Source organism: Mustela nigripes, chromosome 7 (assembly GCF_022355385.1).
Source record: "Mustela nigripes isolate SB6536 chromosome 7, MUSNIG.SB6536, whole genome shotgun sequence".
Classification (NCBI taxonomy): domain Eukaryota; kingdom Metazoa; phylum Chordata; class Mammalia; order Carnivora; family Mustelidae; genus Mustela; species Mustela nigripes.
This window is the reverse complement of record NC_081563.1, coordinates 67,989,963-68,006,749: the sequence shown is the minus strand read 5'-3', so window position 1 is coordinate 68,006,749 and position 16,787 is coordinate 67,989,963. Positions and strand designations below refer to the sequence as shown.

Below are 16,787 nucleotides of genomic sequence, written 5' to 3'. Positions count from 1 at the left end.
GATCCCGGGACTCCGGGATCGAGTCCCACATCAGGCTCCCAGCTCCATGGGGAGTCTGCTTCGCTCTCTGACCTTCTCCTCGCTCATGCTCTCTCTCACTGTCTCTCTCTCAAATAAATAAATAAAATCTTTAAAAAAAAAAAAAACACATCAGACAAACCCAAACTGAAAAACATTCTACAAAATAAATGTTCTGAATTATTCAAAAATGTTAAACTAAAAAAAAGGTTATAATCATAAAAGATGAAGAGTGAAAATCTGTTCCTAATTATAGGAGGCTAAAGAGACCTAACAACTAAATTTAACAAATGTCCTAGACTGGATCCTGCACTAATAAATTTTGTTGCTGTTATAAAGGACATTAGTGGAACAATTTGCAAAATTGAATAAGAGCTGTAGATTAAATAACAAACCTGTATCAATGTTAACTTCCTGATTTTGATCATCATATGGCGGTCATATAAGACAATTTCATTGCTTTTAGGAAACGCATACTACAGTATTTATAGGTAAAGAAGCATTATGTCTATAATTTAATCTCAAAGGGTTCAGAAAAAATACACGGATAAATACAGAGAAAGAAATAAAATCGTAAAATGAACACAGTGAAATAACAAGATCTGAGGGGAAAGTATGAGTCCTTTGTAGTGTCAGAACATTTCCAAAAGTCTGAAACTATTTCAAAATAAAATGTCTAAATACAAAAGTAATGGGTAACAAAAAGGAAAGATGGCAAATAATCACATAAAAAGATGTTCAGTACATTAGCAACCAGAAAAAGTACAAACTAAAACCACAATGTCACTAAAAGCAAAAAAGAAAAATTTGTCAAAGGTAACTATTAGCGAGCATGTGGGACAAGTGAAGCTATCATTACATTACTGGAGGGAGGGAATGCAAGCTGTATAGTCACTTTGTAAGAAACTTCTGAATTGTTTTCCACACTTAAACATACACTTACCACATGACCCCACAATCCTAAGTATTAATTCAAGAGAAATTAAAACTTACATTCAAACAAATCCTACATGCAAATGTTTGTAGCAATTTACTCACAATCACCAAATACTAAAAACAACTCAAATGTCTATTAACTGGTAAATGGATAAACTGTAGTACATTTATATAATGGAATTCTACTTAGCAACAAAAAGGAATGAATTCTTGATAACACAACATTATGAATCCCTAAAGCATTATGCTAAATGAAAGAAGTCAGCCTCAAAGGTTACATGTTGTATTATGCTATATATATTTATGATATTCTGCAAAAAAGCAAAATACAGGGAGGAAAATAGAGGTTGTTAGGAGTAAAGTTTTGGGAGAGGTTGATTAAAAATAGGCAGCATGAAATAAAATAGGCAGCATGATGGAATTTGAGGGGTGGGAGGTGATGGGACTGTTCTGTGCCTTGACCATTACTGTCATTATGCAATTTTATGCACACATCAAAACTCACAGAACTATACACTAAGAAGAATGACTTTTACTATACATAAATTTTAAGTACACATTATGCTCAAAAGAAATAAAGTATTTCCATAGGCACCTCATTTTATTCTCAGTCCAATAAAAACTATGTAGGTACCTATACTCTCATACTCTCATTTTACAAGCAAGGAAACTAAACTATAGTAAATAAATGTACATACAAATTACAAATGGTAGGACCAAAATTGCAGTCCAGATACATTGATTCTACACAACTATTTTATTCTCCTGATTTTTCATGTTCTACTAAATTTTATGGGCCACAATGTCCCTAAAGACAAACAGGATCAATGAGAGGGAAGGAAGAAAAAGAAAACAGTAGTGGAACTGTGCCCTTTAGAATTTGACCTTTAGTCCTTAAGGAATTAAAAATAGTTCATAATTGAAGAAGTCTCAATAGTAATCTATATAGGCAACAAATTAAATGACATTAAAGAATTAGCTGGTGATTTCTTCCATAAAACCTCAATTTCTTAATACAAAGAAAAAGCAAAAGCAAATAAAACATTTATAAGTAACCTTACAACTACTGCTACAATTTAAGCTATCCAGTCTTCAGAACAATATTGAGAACAATGATGGTGACTAAAATTCAGAAGATTCTACAACTTTAAGCAAATGTTTGGAAAATATTTCCAGATGCTATTACCGAAGGGTGAAAAACAACAGGGATACTTTTTCAGTTTCAGTATCAAAGAAGTGGCAATATAATATTTGTAAACGAAAATACTGTAGTACAACAGCTTGAGGGGAAATTAAGTTTAGTTTCTTTAACAAAAAAATTAATAAAAAATAAAAAATGACATCTATACCAAAAATAGCATACTTCACCTAAAAACAGTGGTGTGGTTTCCTCTAAAGTAGTTGCATTAGGATCTGCCCCAGCTTCTAAAAGAATCTGTACAATCTTCCAATGTCCTTGACTTGCAGCAAGATGTAATGCACAGAAGCCCTCAAAAGTCTTTGTCTTAATGTAGTTTTCAGACGGATCTATGTATAAATAAAAAAAAAAAAAAAGGTCAACTGGAAGATATCACTGCTATTTCTTGTGATTAAAAAGCAAAGACATCAAGAAGAATTTAGTGCAATATTAAAATACAATTATAAATGGTAGGTCTGAGTTTAAAACTCTCTAGAAAATTTTTTAAAAAGTTCTATAGGCGTCTTGCTGTGAAAAGCTCTCTGGTATTCTTAACATACAAATTCTGCCCACAAACTCATTTTCTATTCTCTAATTTTTGATGGGTAAGGGAAGGGGAGTGTGACAGAAATTGAAAGGTAACACAAAAGCAAGGTCTGAAGAGGATGTAGCACCATATATTTGCTTAAACATGATTTACTGAAAAACTGATAAATTTTTTTATTTCTAAGTTTCTATGAGAGAAATGGTCTCATCTCAAGCATTACTTCCTTGTACTCAACTAATAACATGAGGGTAGTTCATATCACAAAAACAGTGTTTCCAGATTAGTCAGAAACTGACCTTTATTCAGATATTAAAAAAAAAAAGGTTAAAAAAAATATTAAAAAAAAAGGTTAAGACAAAAACCAGGAACATACAGATATATATAGAAACACAGACAGCTCAAAAACACAGAAATCTTGATATTCTAAAGATGCTCATTCTTCCCAAAATAATTAATAAATTTATTACAATTCTAATCAAAATGCCAAAAGAACTGGCAGTTCTTTGGTTGATTGGTTTTATACTTGGTAAAGTGACTAAAGTTAATAGGGGTAGGAGTTGGCAGGTCAGAATAACAAAGAAGTTAGAAAAATAAAGAAAGCAAGTACTGAGAGGAGACTGGACTTACCCTATATACTAATCCGGATCTTAAAGTTAGAATAAGCAAAACAAAGTGGCATTGACACAAGGGAAGAGGAGGGTGCCTGAGGGAGAAGAGGAGGAAGAGTCAGCAGAAGCAAGAAGAGAAGAGATGATGGCTATGTTCTCTTCCACTGAGAAAGGAGAAAAAGAGATAAGGCTTAATCCTAGCCATTTAAAAATCTCAGGATGGAATGGGACTGCGACAAAAGCATCTAACTGGATTACAAATGGATGACCCATTAGAAAATGGTTCCATCATGACTAGAAACTGTAAGGCTAAAGACAAAAGGAATTGTACATACACAGTGTAGTCCAGTTGATAAAGTTGTTTTTCGCAGGGCAAAAGATTAACAATTCTGAAACCACTATCTATGTACAATAAGATCAAATAAGCAAATGAATGTATGGTAGACAAAGATGGTCTCACTTTTGAGAAGGGAGGTTACAGAGAAGAAAAGAAGAAAGCTAGAATGAACCATATGGTACTGGATCAGAATCCAGATGTCAATGAACTTGGATTTAGCTTTAATACAGATACAGATGGATAGATACAGAGATACTTATAAATATGTGTATACATATAGGTTATAATAAATATATTTCCTAGCTCTGTCTGCTAAAGGGGCTTAAAAGTAAAGACATGCCAGTAGCCTTAAGCATACTCAGTGCCCAGATCTTAATTTTGAGTACCATTCTCAAAGGAAACAGGCTCTTAAGAAAAAGGCTGATTCCAGGGGTGGCACAAAGAATATACAAAATGAGCCTGGTGCATCTTCCAAGTTCACCAAGTAAAAGAAGTGTTCAAAAAAATAAAACATGGAGGTGGGGAGGTGCCTGGGTGGGCTCAGTCAGTTAAGCATCTGCCTTTGGCTCAGGTCATGTATGATCCCAGAGTCCAGAGTACAACCTCCTCATAGGGCTCCTTGCTCAGCAAGGAGCCTGCTTCTCCTTCTCCCACTGCCTCTCCCGCTGCTGCTCTCTCTCACATAAACAAAAGCTTTAAAAAACAAAAACAAATACATGGAGACCCATCAAAGAAACACAAGAGCCAATCTGAAAGAGCACTCAATGACAAAAGACAGAACAATCTGAGCAACAAAATCAGCAAAATCATATTCAATTAGAACCCAATGTATAAAGTTAATACATATGAGTCCTGGCATATATAAGTGATTGAATAAATGGAAGAGAGGAGATATTCTAAACATCAGAAAACTTCCATATAATTTATGTAGATATTCCCCCCCCAAGGAAAGGAGCTAAATTCCCACTTAGGTGATGGCCACCCTTAGTGATTTGTACACACACCCATCTTAGGAAAGTGAAATAAAAACACCTGTACAATTAACTATGAAATAAAGAAAAGGCACTTCTCACTCAGGAGGAAAAAGAGTGAAGTCAGTTAACTACTAAATTGAGATCCTAAAAGATTTTACCTATAGAAAAAAATAGATACATTTAAATAGCTAACTCTAAAACCACTGGATCAGGAAAGTAAAACAATCTGGGAAACAGAGTAGATTTGGAGTTAGAAGATTTGGGCTGCAATCCTGGCTCCACCAATTCTCTATTGGATTAGCCTTTGGGCAAATTATTCAAACTCTCTGAAGTACAGGTTCCTTAACAGTAAAACAAAAACAAAACAGCTGGCCTAAACCCTCAATGGGGTTCAACAGAATTACAATAATTATGTACTGTCACAGTTGTTAGAAATTTGGGAAAGTCTCCAAAACATTTTTCCCCCAAAACGTCATTTTAAAGATTTATTTACTTAAAAGAGAGAGAGCGTGCAAGTGTGTACACATGAAGGAGGGGCAGAGGGAGAGAACCTTAAGCGGACTCCACACTGAGCACGGAGCCCAATGCAGGGCTTGATCCCACAACCCTGAGATCAGGACCCTAGCTGAAACCAAGTCAGATGCTTAACCGCCTGTGCTCCCAGGTGCTGCTCCAAAATAACATTTTAAGAAAACCATCAGGACCCAGTATAAATTGATTTTGGAAATTCCAATAGTATCCTGCCCTCCTTAACTGGTATGAGGGAACCAAAGGGATCTTATCTATCTTGGACTGCACTATCAACCACCTCTCTGTCTTCCTTTCCTTAAAAGGATTCTTGGGGAAATAGCTCATAATACTCGGTTTTTAATGCCTTAACCTCCACTTCTCATTGGAAGGCAAAGTAGTTTCTGCTTCTATTCTACTTATTAAAATTTTTAAACATAAAGGCATTGAAGACTTCATAGTGAACAAACCCATAATAGGCACTTCAGTTCTTTTATAACAACCTGCAAGTTCTTCCGTGGCTGCACTTTCACGATTGGGGCCGTGTCTGCTGGACCAATTCCAGCTATCTGATGCCTGTACGGCAATGACAAGAGTTGACTTTAACATTCTGGCAATGATACCACAACCTTATGTTTCCTAACCCAAAGTGTCCCTTTACTTATAAATAGTAAACTTGCTTACTTGTTTCAGTGAAAGATAATAGACTTTATTTTTCTGCAAAGCCCTAAGAAGGAAAGCAAAAGCACATGGTTTTAAGTAGAGGTTAAATATTTAAGTAGAAGTTAACACAGGTTAAGTATTAAGATCAGAACCTCAACACCTGGGCAACAATTTGATGACTAAACAAATAACATGTGCCAATCACAATGAGTGGTGACTGTCCATTTTAGGTAGTTTACGTTGTCACATACTTTGCACAATGTGCATCATCTCATTGTGCTTTATTTAGGAATTCTTTTTTTTTTTTAAGATTTTATTTATTTATTTGACAGAGAGAGAAATAACAAGTAGATGGAGAGGCAGGCAGAGAGAGAGAGAGGGAAGCAGGCTCCCTGCTGAGCAGAGAGCCCGATGCGGGACTCAATCCCAGAACCCTGAGATCATGACCTGAGCCGAAGGTAGCGGCTTAACCCACTGAGCCACCCAGGTGCCCTATTTAGGAATTCTAAGAAAAGGTTGTCTCCAAAGAGAACAGCTACAAGGAGGATACAATGAACATAAGAGAAATGCAGAGATAAGAAAAAGTAAGACCCTGAGTCCTGTTGACATCGTTTCAATAAAAGCATCCAGCAATTCCTAAAGGGACCTACCACTCTTACCCTCCTTTTCTTTTTTTTTTAAAGATTTTTATTTAAAAAACAAGTAAGAGAGAGAGAAAGTGAGAGAGTGCACCAGAGGGGTGGGGTGGGGGACAGAGGGAGAAGCAGGCTCCCTGCTCAGCAGAGAGCCTGATGTGGGACTCGATTCCAGGAGACTGGGATCATTACCTAAGCCAAAGGCACTTAACCGACTGAGCCAATCAGGGACCCCCCCCTTCTTTTTTTTTTTTAAGTTTTTCTTTTAATTTTTATTTAAATTCCAGTTAGTTAATATACAGTGTAATATCAGTTTCAGGCATACAATTTAGTGATTCAATACTTATACACAACACCTGGTGCTCATACACATCTTTGTGCAAGCTAGTTTGAATCATTTTTCATTCCTTACTGAAATTTTCTGATTAATATTATGAATAGTTTAGCAGTGTCTATCAATATTTTAACTTTGCATATTTCTTTTTTTAAAAGATTTTATTGGGACGCCTGGGTGGCTCAGTTGGTTAGGCGGCTGCCTTTGGCTCAGGTCATGATCCCAGCGTCCTGAAATGGAGTCCCACATTGGACTCCTTGCTTGGGAGGGAGCCTGCTTCTCCCTCTGCCTCTGCCTGACACTCTGTCTGCCTGTGCTCGCTCTTGCTTCTCTCTCTATGACAAATAAATAAAATCTAAAAAAAAAAAAAAAAAAAAGATTTTATTTATTTATTTATTTATTTGAGAGAACATGTGAGAGGGAGAGAATCTGAAGCAGACTCTGCAATGAGCCCAGAGCCCAACTCGGGGCTCAATCCCACAACAGTGAGATCAAGATCTGAGCCAAAACCAAGAGTCAAAACCAGAGAGAGAGAGAGGGAAGCAGGCTCCCTGCTGAGCAGAGAGCCCGATGTGGGACTCGATCCCAGGACCCCGAGATCATGACCCGAGCCGAAGGCAATGGCTTAACCCACTGAACCACCCAGGCACCCCTGTATATTTTTTGTTCCAGTAACATCACTTCTCAAACTCTATCCTATAGACACACCCATGTGGACAAAGTTATAAGGATGTTAACTGAAGCATGACTTATAATAGCAAAATTTCAGGAAACAAGATGCCTATCAACAGAAGAATGATCAAATACATTACATATACTCTATGAAACACCATGCAACAGTTCTTTAACTCAGAATGAAATGAGGAGCTACTGCAGAGTTCTCAGCATAAGAGAAGGACATTAGTCTGACATATTGTAAAATGTTCTGATACACTAAGACTAGACTGTGGTAGGACATGGAAGAAGCAAAAGCAGAAACAGATTTGTTAGAATGCTATTACAGCAATGTAAGCCAAGAGATATGTGGTTCAGTCCAAGATCTCAGTGGTTCTGAAGTAGTGAGAAATGATATGAATATATGTTACATGTAGTCACACACAGATACACACACACACACACATACACACATAAAGATTTGCTGATTGGGTGAGGAATATAAGAAAAACAAAGTAATTAAAGATGGCCCACAGCTTCTGGCCTGAGCTGGAATGCTGGAATTTTTTTTTTTTTTTTTTTGAAGATTTTACTTTTTTGAGAGAGAGAGAATAGGAGTGGCGGGGGGCGGGAGTGCAGAAGGAGAAGCAGACTCCCCACTGAGCAGGGAGCCCAACATGGGGCTAGATCCCAGGACCCTGGGATCATGACCTAAGCCAAAAGCAGACACTTAAAAGACTGAGCCACCCAGTCGCCCCTGAAATGTTAGAATATTTCTAATCTTATAGATGAAACAGAGACACCAAGAAGTTAAAAGACCTGTCTAAGACCACACCAATAAAGTGGCAGAGTTAGCAGAACCCAGGTCCATCTGAACACAGCTCTTCATCACTGCTACACTGGTCTTTACCTAATGATCTTCAGCATCTGTTATCATACCTCGTATGACAGCATAATATTTTTCTAACAGGAACTAATGAAAAGTACTACGAATTAGTTCACATATTTGCCAAATAAAAATATTTATTGGTGGATATGCTACAGTTAATTACAAGATTTTAAGTGACCTTTAATTAGTAAGTGGTTTAATATCGAATGGCATGATTAACGGCCACTGAAGATCATTATTGTCCTCCAAGATGAAAAAATGCACAAAATCTCAGTATCTATCACATAAACTTCCAGTACAGGAAAGAAGACAAGCAAATCTGTTATTTATATTAATACTTCAAATAGAAAGGTAAAGTGAAAAAAATATACATGTGTATTAAATTTCTAAGTAATCCATACTGCAATTGAATGCTCTTCTCCAACGTGAATGAGAAGACCATGTATGATCCTTAGGCTAGATTCTGGATCTAAACTGAAGAGACAGTAAAGCACAACCTTCTAAATATCTGAAATGCTTCCATTCTTTTTGTGTAGGCCTGAGCACTTCCATAACTTTAGCACACTAATAAAAGGTATGTTTTAAGAATCTCTGGCAGTTCACTAATATTAAATGAAGTTCAAGAAGATAGAAATTATATAATAAAAGACACTCTATGTACACCAGAAGAGCTATAAAAGATAAGAGAATTATGAATTAAATAAAACACAGTATATAGCAAGTATAAAGAATAACAGAAATGTCATACTTGCTTTGGAAACTTTTAAGATTAACCCAGAATACCAAGTTAACTGGTATAGATATAAAAGATGCTACTGTCAGCAATAAGCAAAAGAGACCTTACTTCACTCCTAAAGACTAAAAACCCCTGTATTTCATCATTATTTTAAAATACATCCTCAGGGGCACCTGAGTGGCTCAGCTGGTTGGCATCTGCCTTTGGCTCAGGTTGTGGTCCCAGGGTCCTGGGATCAAGCCACACAGCAGGCTCCCTGCTCAGCAGGAAACCTGCTTCTGCCTCTTCCCCTGCTTGTGATCTCTCTCTCTCTCTCTTTCTGTGTCAAATAAATAAATAAAATCTTTTAAAAAATATAATAAAATACATCTTCACAAGGACCCGAGATGCCCTTCCAACAGATGAATGGATAAAGAAGATGTGGAACAGGGATGCCTGGGTGGCTCAGTTGGTTGGATGACTGCTTTCGGCTCGGGTCATGATCCCAGAGTCCCGGGATCGAGTCCCGCATCGGGCTCCCAGCTCCACGGGGAGTCTGCTTCTCCCTCTGACCTTCTCCTCGCCCATGCTCTCCTTTATTGCCTCTCTCTCAAATAAATAAATAAATCTTCAAAAAAAAAAAAAAAAGAAGAAGAAGAAGAAGATGTGGAACATATATATAACGGAATATTACTCAACCATCAGAAAGGATGAATACCCACCATTCACATCAACATGGCTGGAACTGGAAGGGATGACGCTGAGTGAAGCAAGTCAGGCAGAGAAAGACATTTATCATATGGTTTCACTCATATGTGGAACATAAAGAGCAGCACAGAAGACCACTGGGGAAGGGAAGGAAAACTGAATGTGAAGGGGAAGAAACAAGAGAGGGAGACAAACCATGAGAGACTATGGACTCCAGGAAACTGAGGGTTTCAGAAGGAAGGGGTTGGGGGCATGGGGTAGCCAGGTGATGAGTATTAAGGAGGGCCCATGTTGTGATAAGCACTGGGTGCTACACTTAACTAATGAATCGCTGAACACTACATCAAAAACTAATGATGTACTACATGGTGGCAAATAAAACATAACAAAAAATAAAATACATACTCACACGTAGCTATACCCTAGCTAGACCTTTTACAAAGTAAGCAGCTACTGTTCCTCACTGGTCAATGTTCCTGAACTTGAATCATCCAGGTAAGTTTAAACTGTTATTTTTTTTTTTAAAAGGATCTAGGGACTCCTGGGTGGATCAGTTGGTTAAGCACCTGCTTTTGGCTCAGGTCATGATCCCAGGTTTTTGGGATCAAGTCCCACATGAGGCTACTTGCTCAGGGGTGAACCTGCTTCTCCCTCTTCTTGCTGCTCTCCCTGCTTGTGCATGCTCTCTCTCACTCTCTGACAAATAAATAAATAAAATCTTTAAAAAATAAATTAATTCTATGGTGAGCACTGTGAATTGTGTAAGACTGATGATTCAGAGATCTGTACCCCTGAAACAAATAATACATTATATGTTAATTTAAAAAATAAAATAAAATAATTAAAATAAAGACAGGGGATCTGAATAAACTATGGACTTTAGTTAATTTCCAAGGGGGGGGATGGGCCATAAGAACATATAGAACATTTTTTAAAGTGACCAATAGGCTATACAGCCTTTCTGCCTCATTCCAGTTTTTTCCTAGTTAATCAATAATCAGATGTGACAGAATTTTGGGCACTAGTTCCAACTACAAAGAACAACCAAGCTCACGGAAGACTGAGACCAAAAATGTCACCACCTAAAACAAGTCCTATAGCTGCTTCCTGTTCTCTACACACCCTACTTCCTAATCCTGGTATACAAACTACAGGTGAATCAGATTTATCCAAAGTTTGTTTCATAACAGTGAACTCTAATAAAAATACAGTGAGAATTTTTTATTTGACAATTTATATCAACTATTCACGATAGTTAACTACATGGGGGTATCTTATCCTCCTAAAACAACAAGCATAAAAAAAGAATAATCATTAAAAATGAAAGTGACCCTTAAGATTTCTAACAGAAAACACAGATGACTTGAACAACCCATTCAAATACATTTAGTCAAAAGCATGCCTAAGTTTATTCTGCAGCTATACAAAAAACTGTAACATAAACACTACTAACCTGCTGTGGGGAGAAAAAAACATTGGGATTGACCTTTTTAACTAGAAAAGAGTATTTAAATTCATGCCTTTATTTATCACTAGTCTGGGAATTCAAGCTATAGAATTAACTTCAAATTCTGAAAACTGCATATCAAGTTTTTAAAATTTAAGGCATAAAGTCTATTTTTCTACTACCTTCTAAGAGTCAACTATAACAGACTCTAGAACATGGGCCCAGCAGTCAAATGAACCTCCTGTATTATTACTGGGGGAATTTAGCCTTGCCATCCCTCATTCCTTAAAACAAAACAAATAAAAATCAGTGCTCCCCAAAAATGGAAGAATTATTTTATTTCCCACCCATGAAGCCATGAGTTAGTAATTCTGATGAAATATGGCACCAGAAGTCTAAATTTTGAGTAGCTAAATTTTGAGTAGCATGCTTCACTGACTGTTACAACAGAGTGTTAACATTCAATCTCAGTTAAATTACCTAGATGTTAAAAATGTTTACTTTGATTAAAGGTTGGAAGCATGCTATAGTGAAAAAAAAGTGGGCTTTAGAATCAGAAAGAAATGGGTTCTAGTTTATTACGTAATCTTTGGATAAGTCAACTTCTCTGAGCCTTGGTACATATTAAACAATGTAAATCAAGTACCTAGTACAAGGACTGTTAAAAAGCAATACTCACTCACCATTATCCCCATCACCCCCACCCACCATCTCCTGTCACAATCTCATGTAGTCTTTTTTACTGAGCCCTTTTCTCAGTAGTGAGCTGACAAATATATCACTGGCTCTCAGAAAGGGGAAAAAAGCTCAAATTTACAGCTTTGGTTTACAGTACCGGTTGACCTCTGCCATGTAAATATTCCCACCTGACTGATCTCAGGTTACAAGCATGAAGTCAACTGAAGACAGAATTGGAAAGAGATGCACAATAGCACATGGCTAGTCTCTGTCTCATTACCCTTTTATTCTCCCCACAATACTTTTATATTTTGAAATTATCTTGTTTAAATGTTTAGGTGTTGTCTGTCTCCCCTGATAGGAATTTAAGCACCATAAAGGCAGGGACCTTGTCTATCCTCTTCTCTAATGTGACCTCAGATTAAAAAAAAAAAACAAAAAAAAAATACAAAAAGTAATTGGAAAGAGTCCTGAAATTAAGAAAACTGAAAAGTACTTAAAAAAAAAAGACTAATTCAACCAAAGCACACACACCCTCAATTCCAGTAACATTGTTCCTTCTGTTTGGAAAAGGAAGAAGGAATAAACATGACTAGTAACAACCAAATGCTTAATTAAAAGAGCTCAGACAGGGCGCCTGGGTGGCTCAGTTGGTTGGACAACTGCCTTCGGCTCAGGTCGTGATTTCAGGGTCCTGGGATCGAGTCCCGCATGGGGCTCTCTGCTCAGCAGGGAGCCTGCTTCCCTCTCTCTCTCTCTGCCTGCCTCTCCGACTACTTGTGATTTCTCTCTGTCAAATAAATAAATAAAATCTTTAAAAAAAAAAAAGAGCTCAGACAGGGGTGCCTGGGTGGCTCAGTGGGTTAAGCCATTGCCTTCGGCTCGGGTCATGATCTCGGGGTCCTGGGATCGAGTCCCACATCGGGCTCTCTGCTCAGCAGGGAGCCTGCTTCCCTCTCTCTCTCTCTGCCTGCTTCTCCGTCTACTTGTGATTTCTCTCTGTCAAATAAATAAATAAAATCTTTAAAAAAAAAAAAAAAGCTCAGACAGTAAAAATGGGCCAGGCACAGCAAGTTACGTATCAAGGACAACATTTACAGATATCCAGCTCAAACACCATACTTATATAACCCAAGGCAGGCAATCTTACCATTCTTAATAATGCACAGGCAGTTCTTTTATGAGTCAAAGAAAAAGAAAACAAACACTACCGTTAATAAATCATATATTGCCATTTTTTTGTTTTATTAATCCAGCTTGTAGGCCCAGCCTCCCATACCTTGAATTTACTTTACCTGCATGAATTAACATCCGTAAACATTCTACAGAGTTGTGATAAGCTGCTTCGTGAATTGGCATCCATCCCCTGTTATCAGCAACATCAACGCTATGTCCCTTTTTGAGCAGTTTTCTTAAGACTTTAACATTGCCTTCTCTGGCAGCAAGTCCAACGGTGGAGCATGTGTCAGAGTAAGCCTCTGTAAAATCCATTCTTTTGACCAGTCTACAAAACAAGGCAGAAAGAAAACACTATAGACAATAAAACAACACTGCACTCCTAGAGATTAGCAGATCGAAGCAGGCCTGTCCTGCATCTGTCACAAGACCGCTGTGGAAAATCCTGAGGTGGAGAAAGCAACCTGTCAAGACACAGCCTCTTCTAGAGCCTAAACCATGAAGTGTCTTTGGGGAACTGGGATTCCTTGGAATGCTCTTATTAAAGATATCAAGAGAGTTTCAAGTGTTCTATCATTCCACTTCTGGAAATGTCTGAGCAGCTCCTTCCTGCAAGCTTCTGCTCCTGTTCACATCCGCCAAAGTGCCTTCACTGGAACTCTGTAGATGAAGGAGTTAAACACCTGCAGTTAATCCCAAATGTGTACTCTATTACATAGAGATGGCCATTTAGCTAACAGCAATGCTCAGCCTCAAGAATTAATTTGCAGTCCTCTCCAGGAAAAAGCTAGACCCAAAAAAGCTAGAAAAGGAATGAACAAAAGGGAAAAACAAAGATAAGTAAAAACTGTAGTTTTTCTTCTGGTCCTTTCCAAAAGAGACTAACATTCATGTTCTCTTTCCTTGATGAAACAGTCCCACTGATGGAATATATTGAATATACTGAAATGAACAAGAGCATCATAAAAAGATGAGTCTAGCTTTCCTATACCAGCCTAGAAAGTTCTTGACTGCATTAGTGCCTCTTCCTCATCATCTTCCTCTAAAGTTCATTCTATGTTCCCCCATTATAGCTCTCAGTATGATTCTCACAAAGACAGTTTCTTGTTAATTACACTAGGATGCTAAGGTTCAGGATTCTCAGGGGAAGAGTTACCTCCCAAGGGGCAATCCTTCACAGTAGCACTCCTAGCCCAGCCTTCCTGATTTTTTCTAATGATTTTAGGAGGTGGTTCTGGAAATGCCGACATGTCTAGTCTAATACAGGTGAAAACTTTCTAGAACCACATTCTAAATACTTTTTCCAGAAAACGAAGGTTTTATAAGAAGTTAAGGGGTGCCTGGGTGGCTCAGTCGGTTGGATGTCTGCCTTTGGCTCACATCATGATCCCAGGAATCATGGGTCCTGGGATCAAGCCCCAAGTCAGGCACCCTGTTCCGTGGGGAGCCTGCTTCTTCCTGTCCCTCTGCTATCCCTCTCCCCCCACTTGTGTTTGCTCTCTCTTTCTCTGTCAAATAAATAAGTAAAATCTTTAAAAGGAAAGGTTAAAAGGGAGTGCATAGAATTTCCTATAGGAAATTTAAATTTATATCCATGGTCACATTTAAATAGAAAGCTGTAACTGCAGAAGTAGATTCTCTAGTGCACCAAACAGCTAACAGTACACTATGGATAAGTCTGATTGGATCAACTGGTCCCTTACTAGGAAAGTGAATATTTTTATCACACATTTAATTATGCAGTTGACGGTTATTTACTGTGCACCAACTAGTCATCAGTAATGTGGTGGATATAAAGATGACACAGACTCAGAGAAATGATAAACACATGTTATTCAAAACAAAAAGAAGAAAGTACTCCAAGAGAAGTTCAGGGGTAGTCAAAGAAGGGAGAAACTACTTAAATTTGTGAGGAATATGAGCTGGCTCCTAAAGTATGCGGAGGATCTGACAATGAGAAAAAGGGGAGAAGGGCGTTCGATGGCAGAAGGAGAAACACAACAAACATTATGTAAATGAACAAGCAAGGATGAATTAGGGCCAGCAAGTAAGGCAAACAATTAGCTCACTTTTGAAGGAGGATTAGCTAAACAAAGAACAGGAGAAAAAGGAGCTTACAGAGGTAGCTGAATGCCAAACTGTGCAGAACCTTGAATGCTAGGCTACACTTTGTTGAAAGATGCTAATTCCCAGCTAAGGCCATTATATCCAAGTTTCACAAAAAAAGAAAAGACCACACATATACGGCAAATTTATGGCATATTCACCACCTAATACAAGAACTGTTTCTATGTAGGAAAAACACACACACATAAGAATACCCCTCCAAAGACATTAAAAAAGAGCGTTCGAGGAAAAACAAGTATGAATCCCTTTCCAAATTTACTGGCTTTTCTCACAGTTACGAATAATGTTAACGGATCTAGATTAACAGGCAATAACCTGAAAAAAAAAAATCAGAACTGGGTAATATCTTTGAACCTCTTAAGGGAAGGAGAAGCCAAAAGAAATGTACTATCACAGCATAATCACTCCCCTCAACCCTTAATTACAACTAGTTAATACACATAAACTGTATACAAGATGTCTTTCTAATAAAAGCCTTTACATGCTCTTGACTGAATGAGTACAAGGTCAAACAACCAAATGTGATGTATAAACTTTAAATGGATCCTGGATGGTGAAAGCAGTATCAGAGTATCAGCTACAAAAAGCAATTGTGAGACAATTAAGGAAATCTGAATATGTAATATATATTTGGTGATGCAGTTTTGTTAATTTTCTTAGATGTGATAATGGCATTGTGGTTATTAGGAGAAAGTCCTTATTCTTTACGTATTTAGCAGTGAAAAGTAACACATGCAACTTACTTCAAATGTTTTAAATTAAAAAGTGTATATAGAGAAAAAAGTAAGCTGGCAAAATGTCAGTTATTGGATCCAAGTGGAGAGTATATGAGTGATGACTATACTTTTTAAAAATTGTTTCCATATATTTGAAATCTTTCGAAAAAGTTCAGAGTTGGTAGAAACCAAACATTCCAGGCAATGTGAAACTTAAAGTTGGGTAATAAATTAAAGGACCTGGTGATTCTTAAGCTAAGTTTGTTTTGTTTCGTTTTTGTAGCAGTTTCCTGCTGGTTTCTTAAGAGTTCAAATAATACTCTTCGAATCTGGGTGTTCTAAAATTCTTTTATGTAGCTAAAGACTGTGAAATAGAAATAAATCCTCAAGAGAGAACAAGAATTTGCTAAAGCTTCTCTTTTTACACTCAGAAACACAGCCGTGTTGGTCCAAGTGAGTTCCCTAAAAAAAATATTTTGGAGCAGTAGTTCTAACCAGCAGATCTTAACATTTTTTAGAGTCTTGACCTGTTGGAGAAACTCATGAAAGCTATAAAGCTACTTCCCCAGAAGAATGCACACAGACCTCAAATTCTGTATTCAATTTTAAGTTCCACATATCCCTTCTAAAGCCTGTGCATGAGGCGAGAACCTTTGCTTACCCTTTCCTGAGTGAGCAGCTGAGAATACTGAAGATGAATAAGGTCGTTTTGCGCGTAAAATTTAAATGAGTTGAAACGATAGCTCTTTCACAGTCGTAAAAGTTCTGTGATACACTTTCTGCTTTATGTAAAAGGAAGACAGGCAGAAGTTTTTTGGTTTCGTTTTGTTTCCGTTTTTTAAGTATAAAGCCAAATACGCCATTCACAGCTCGCGCTCCTCTGGCTGCTGTTAAATTGGCAGAAACCCAGTTTTCAAAGAACAAAATGTCTTCCTACGTGC

At 37.5% G+C, this 16,787-nt stretch overlaps 1 protein-coding gene across 2 annotated transcripts in view; it reads right to left on the bottom strand.

The window, feature by feature from the left end:
• Nucleotides 1-16,787, bottom strand: part of ASB3 (ankyrin repeat and SOCS box containing 3) — a 113,688-nt gene that overhangs the window by 72,349 nt on the left and 24,552 nt on the right. Inside the window, exons 1-3 of one of the 2 annotated variants that reach the window (XM_059406083.1) lie at nucleotides 16,508-16,778; nucleotides 13,123-13,331; nucleotides 2,323-2,481 (exon numbers count right to left, since the gene is read on the bottom strand). In XM_059406083.1, the coding sequence (XP_059262066.1) occupies nucleotides 2,323-2,481; nucleotides 13,123-13,318 (355 nt within the window). In that variant the 5' untranslated portion in view covers nucleotides 13,319-13,331; nucleotides 16,508-16,778. Of the gene's footprint in view, nucleotides 1-2,322; nucleotides 2,482-13,122; nucleotides 13,332-16,507; nucleotides 16,779-16,787 lie in introns of those variants that run through there. The other variant, XM_059406082.1, reaches the window with a different exon arrangement.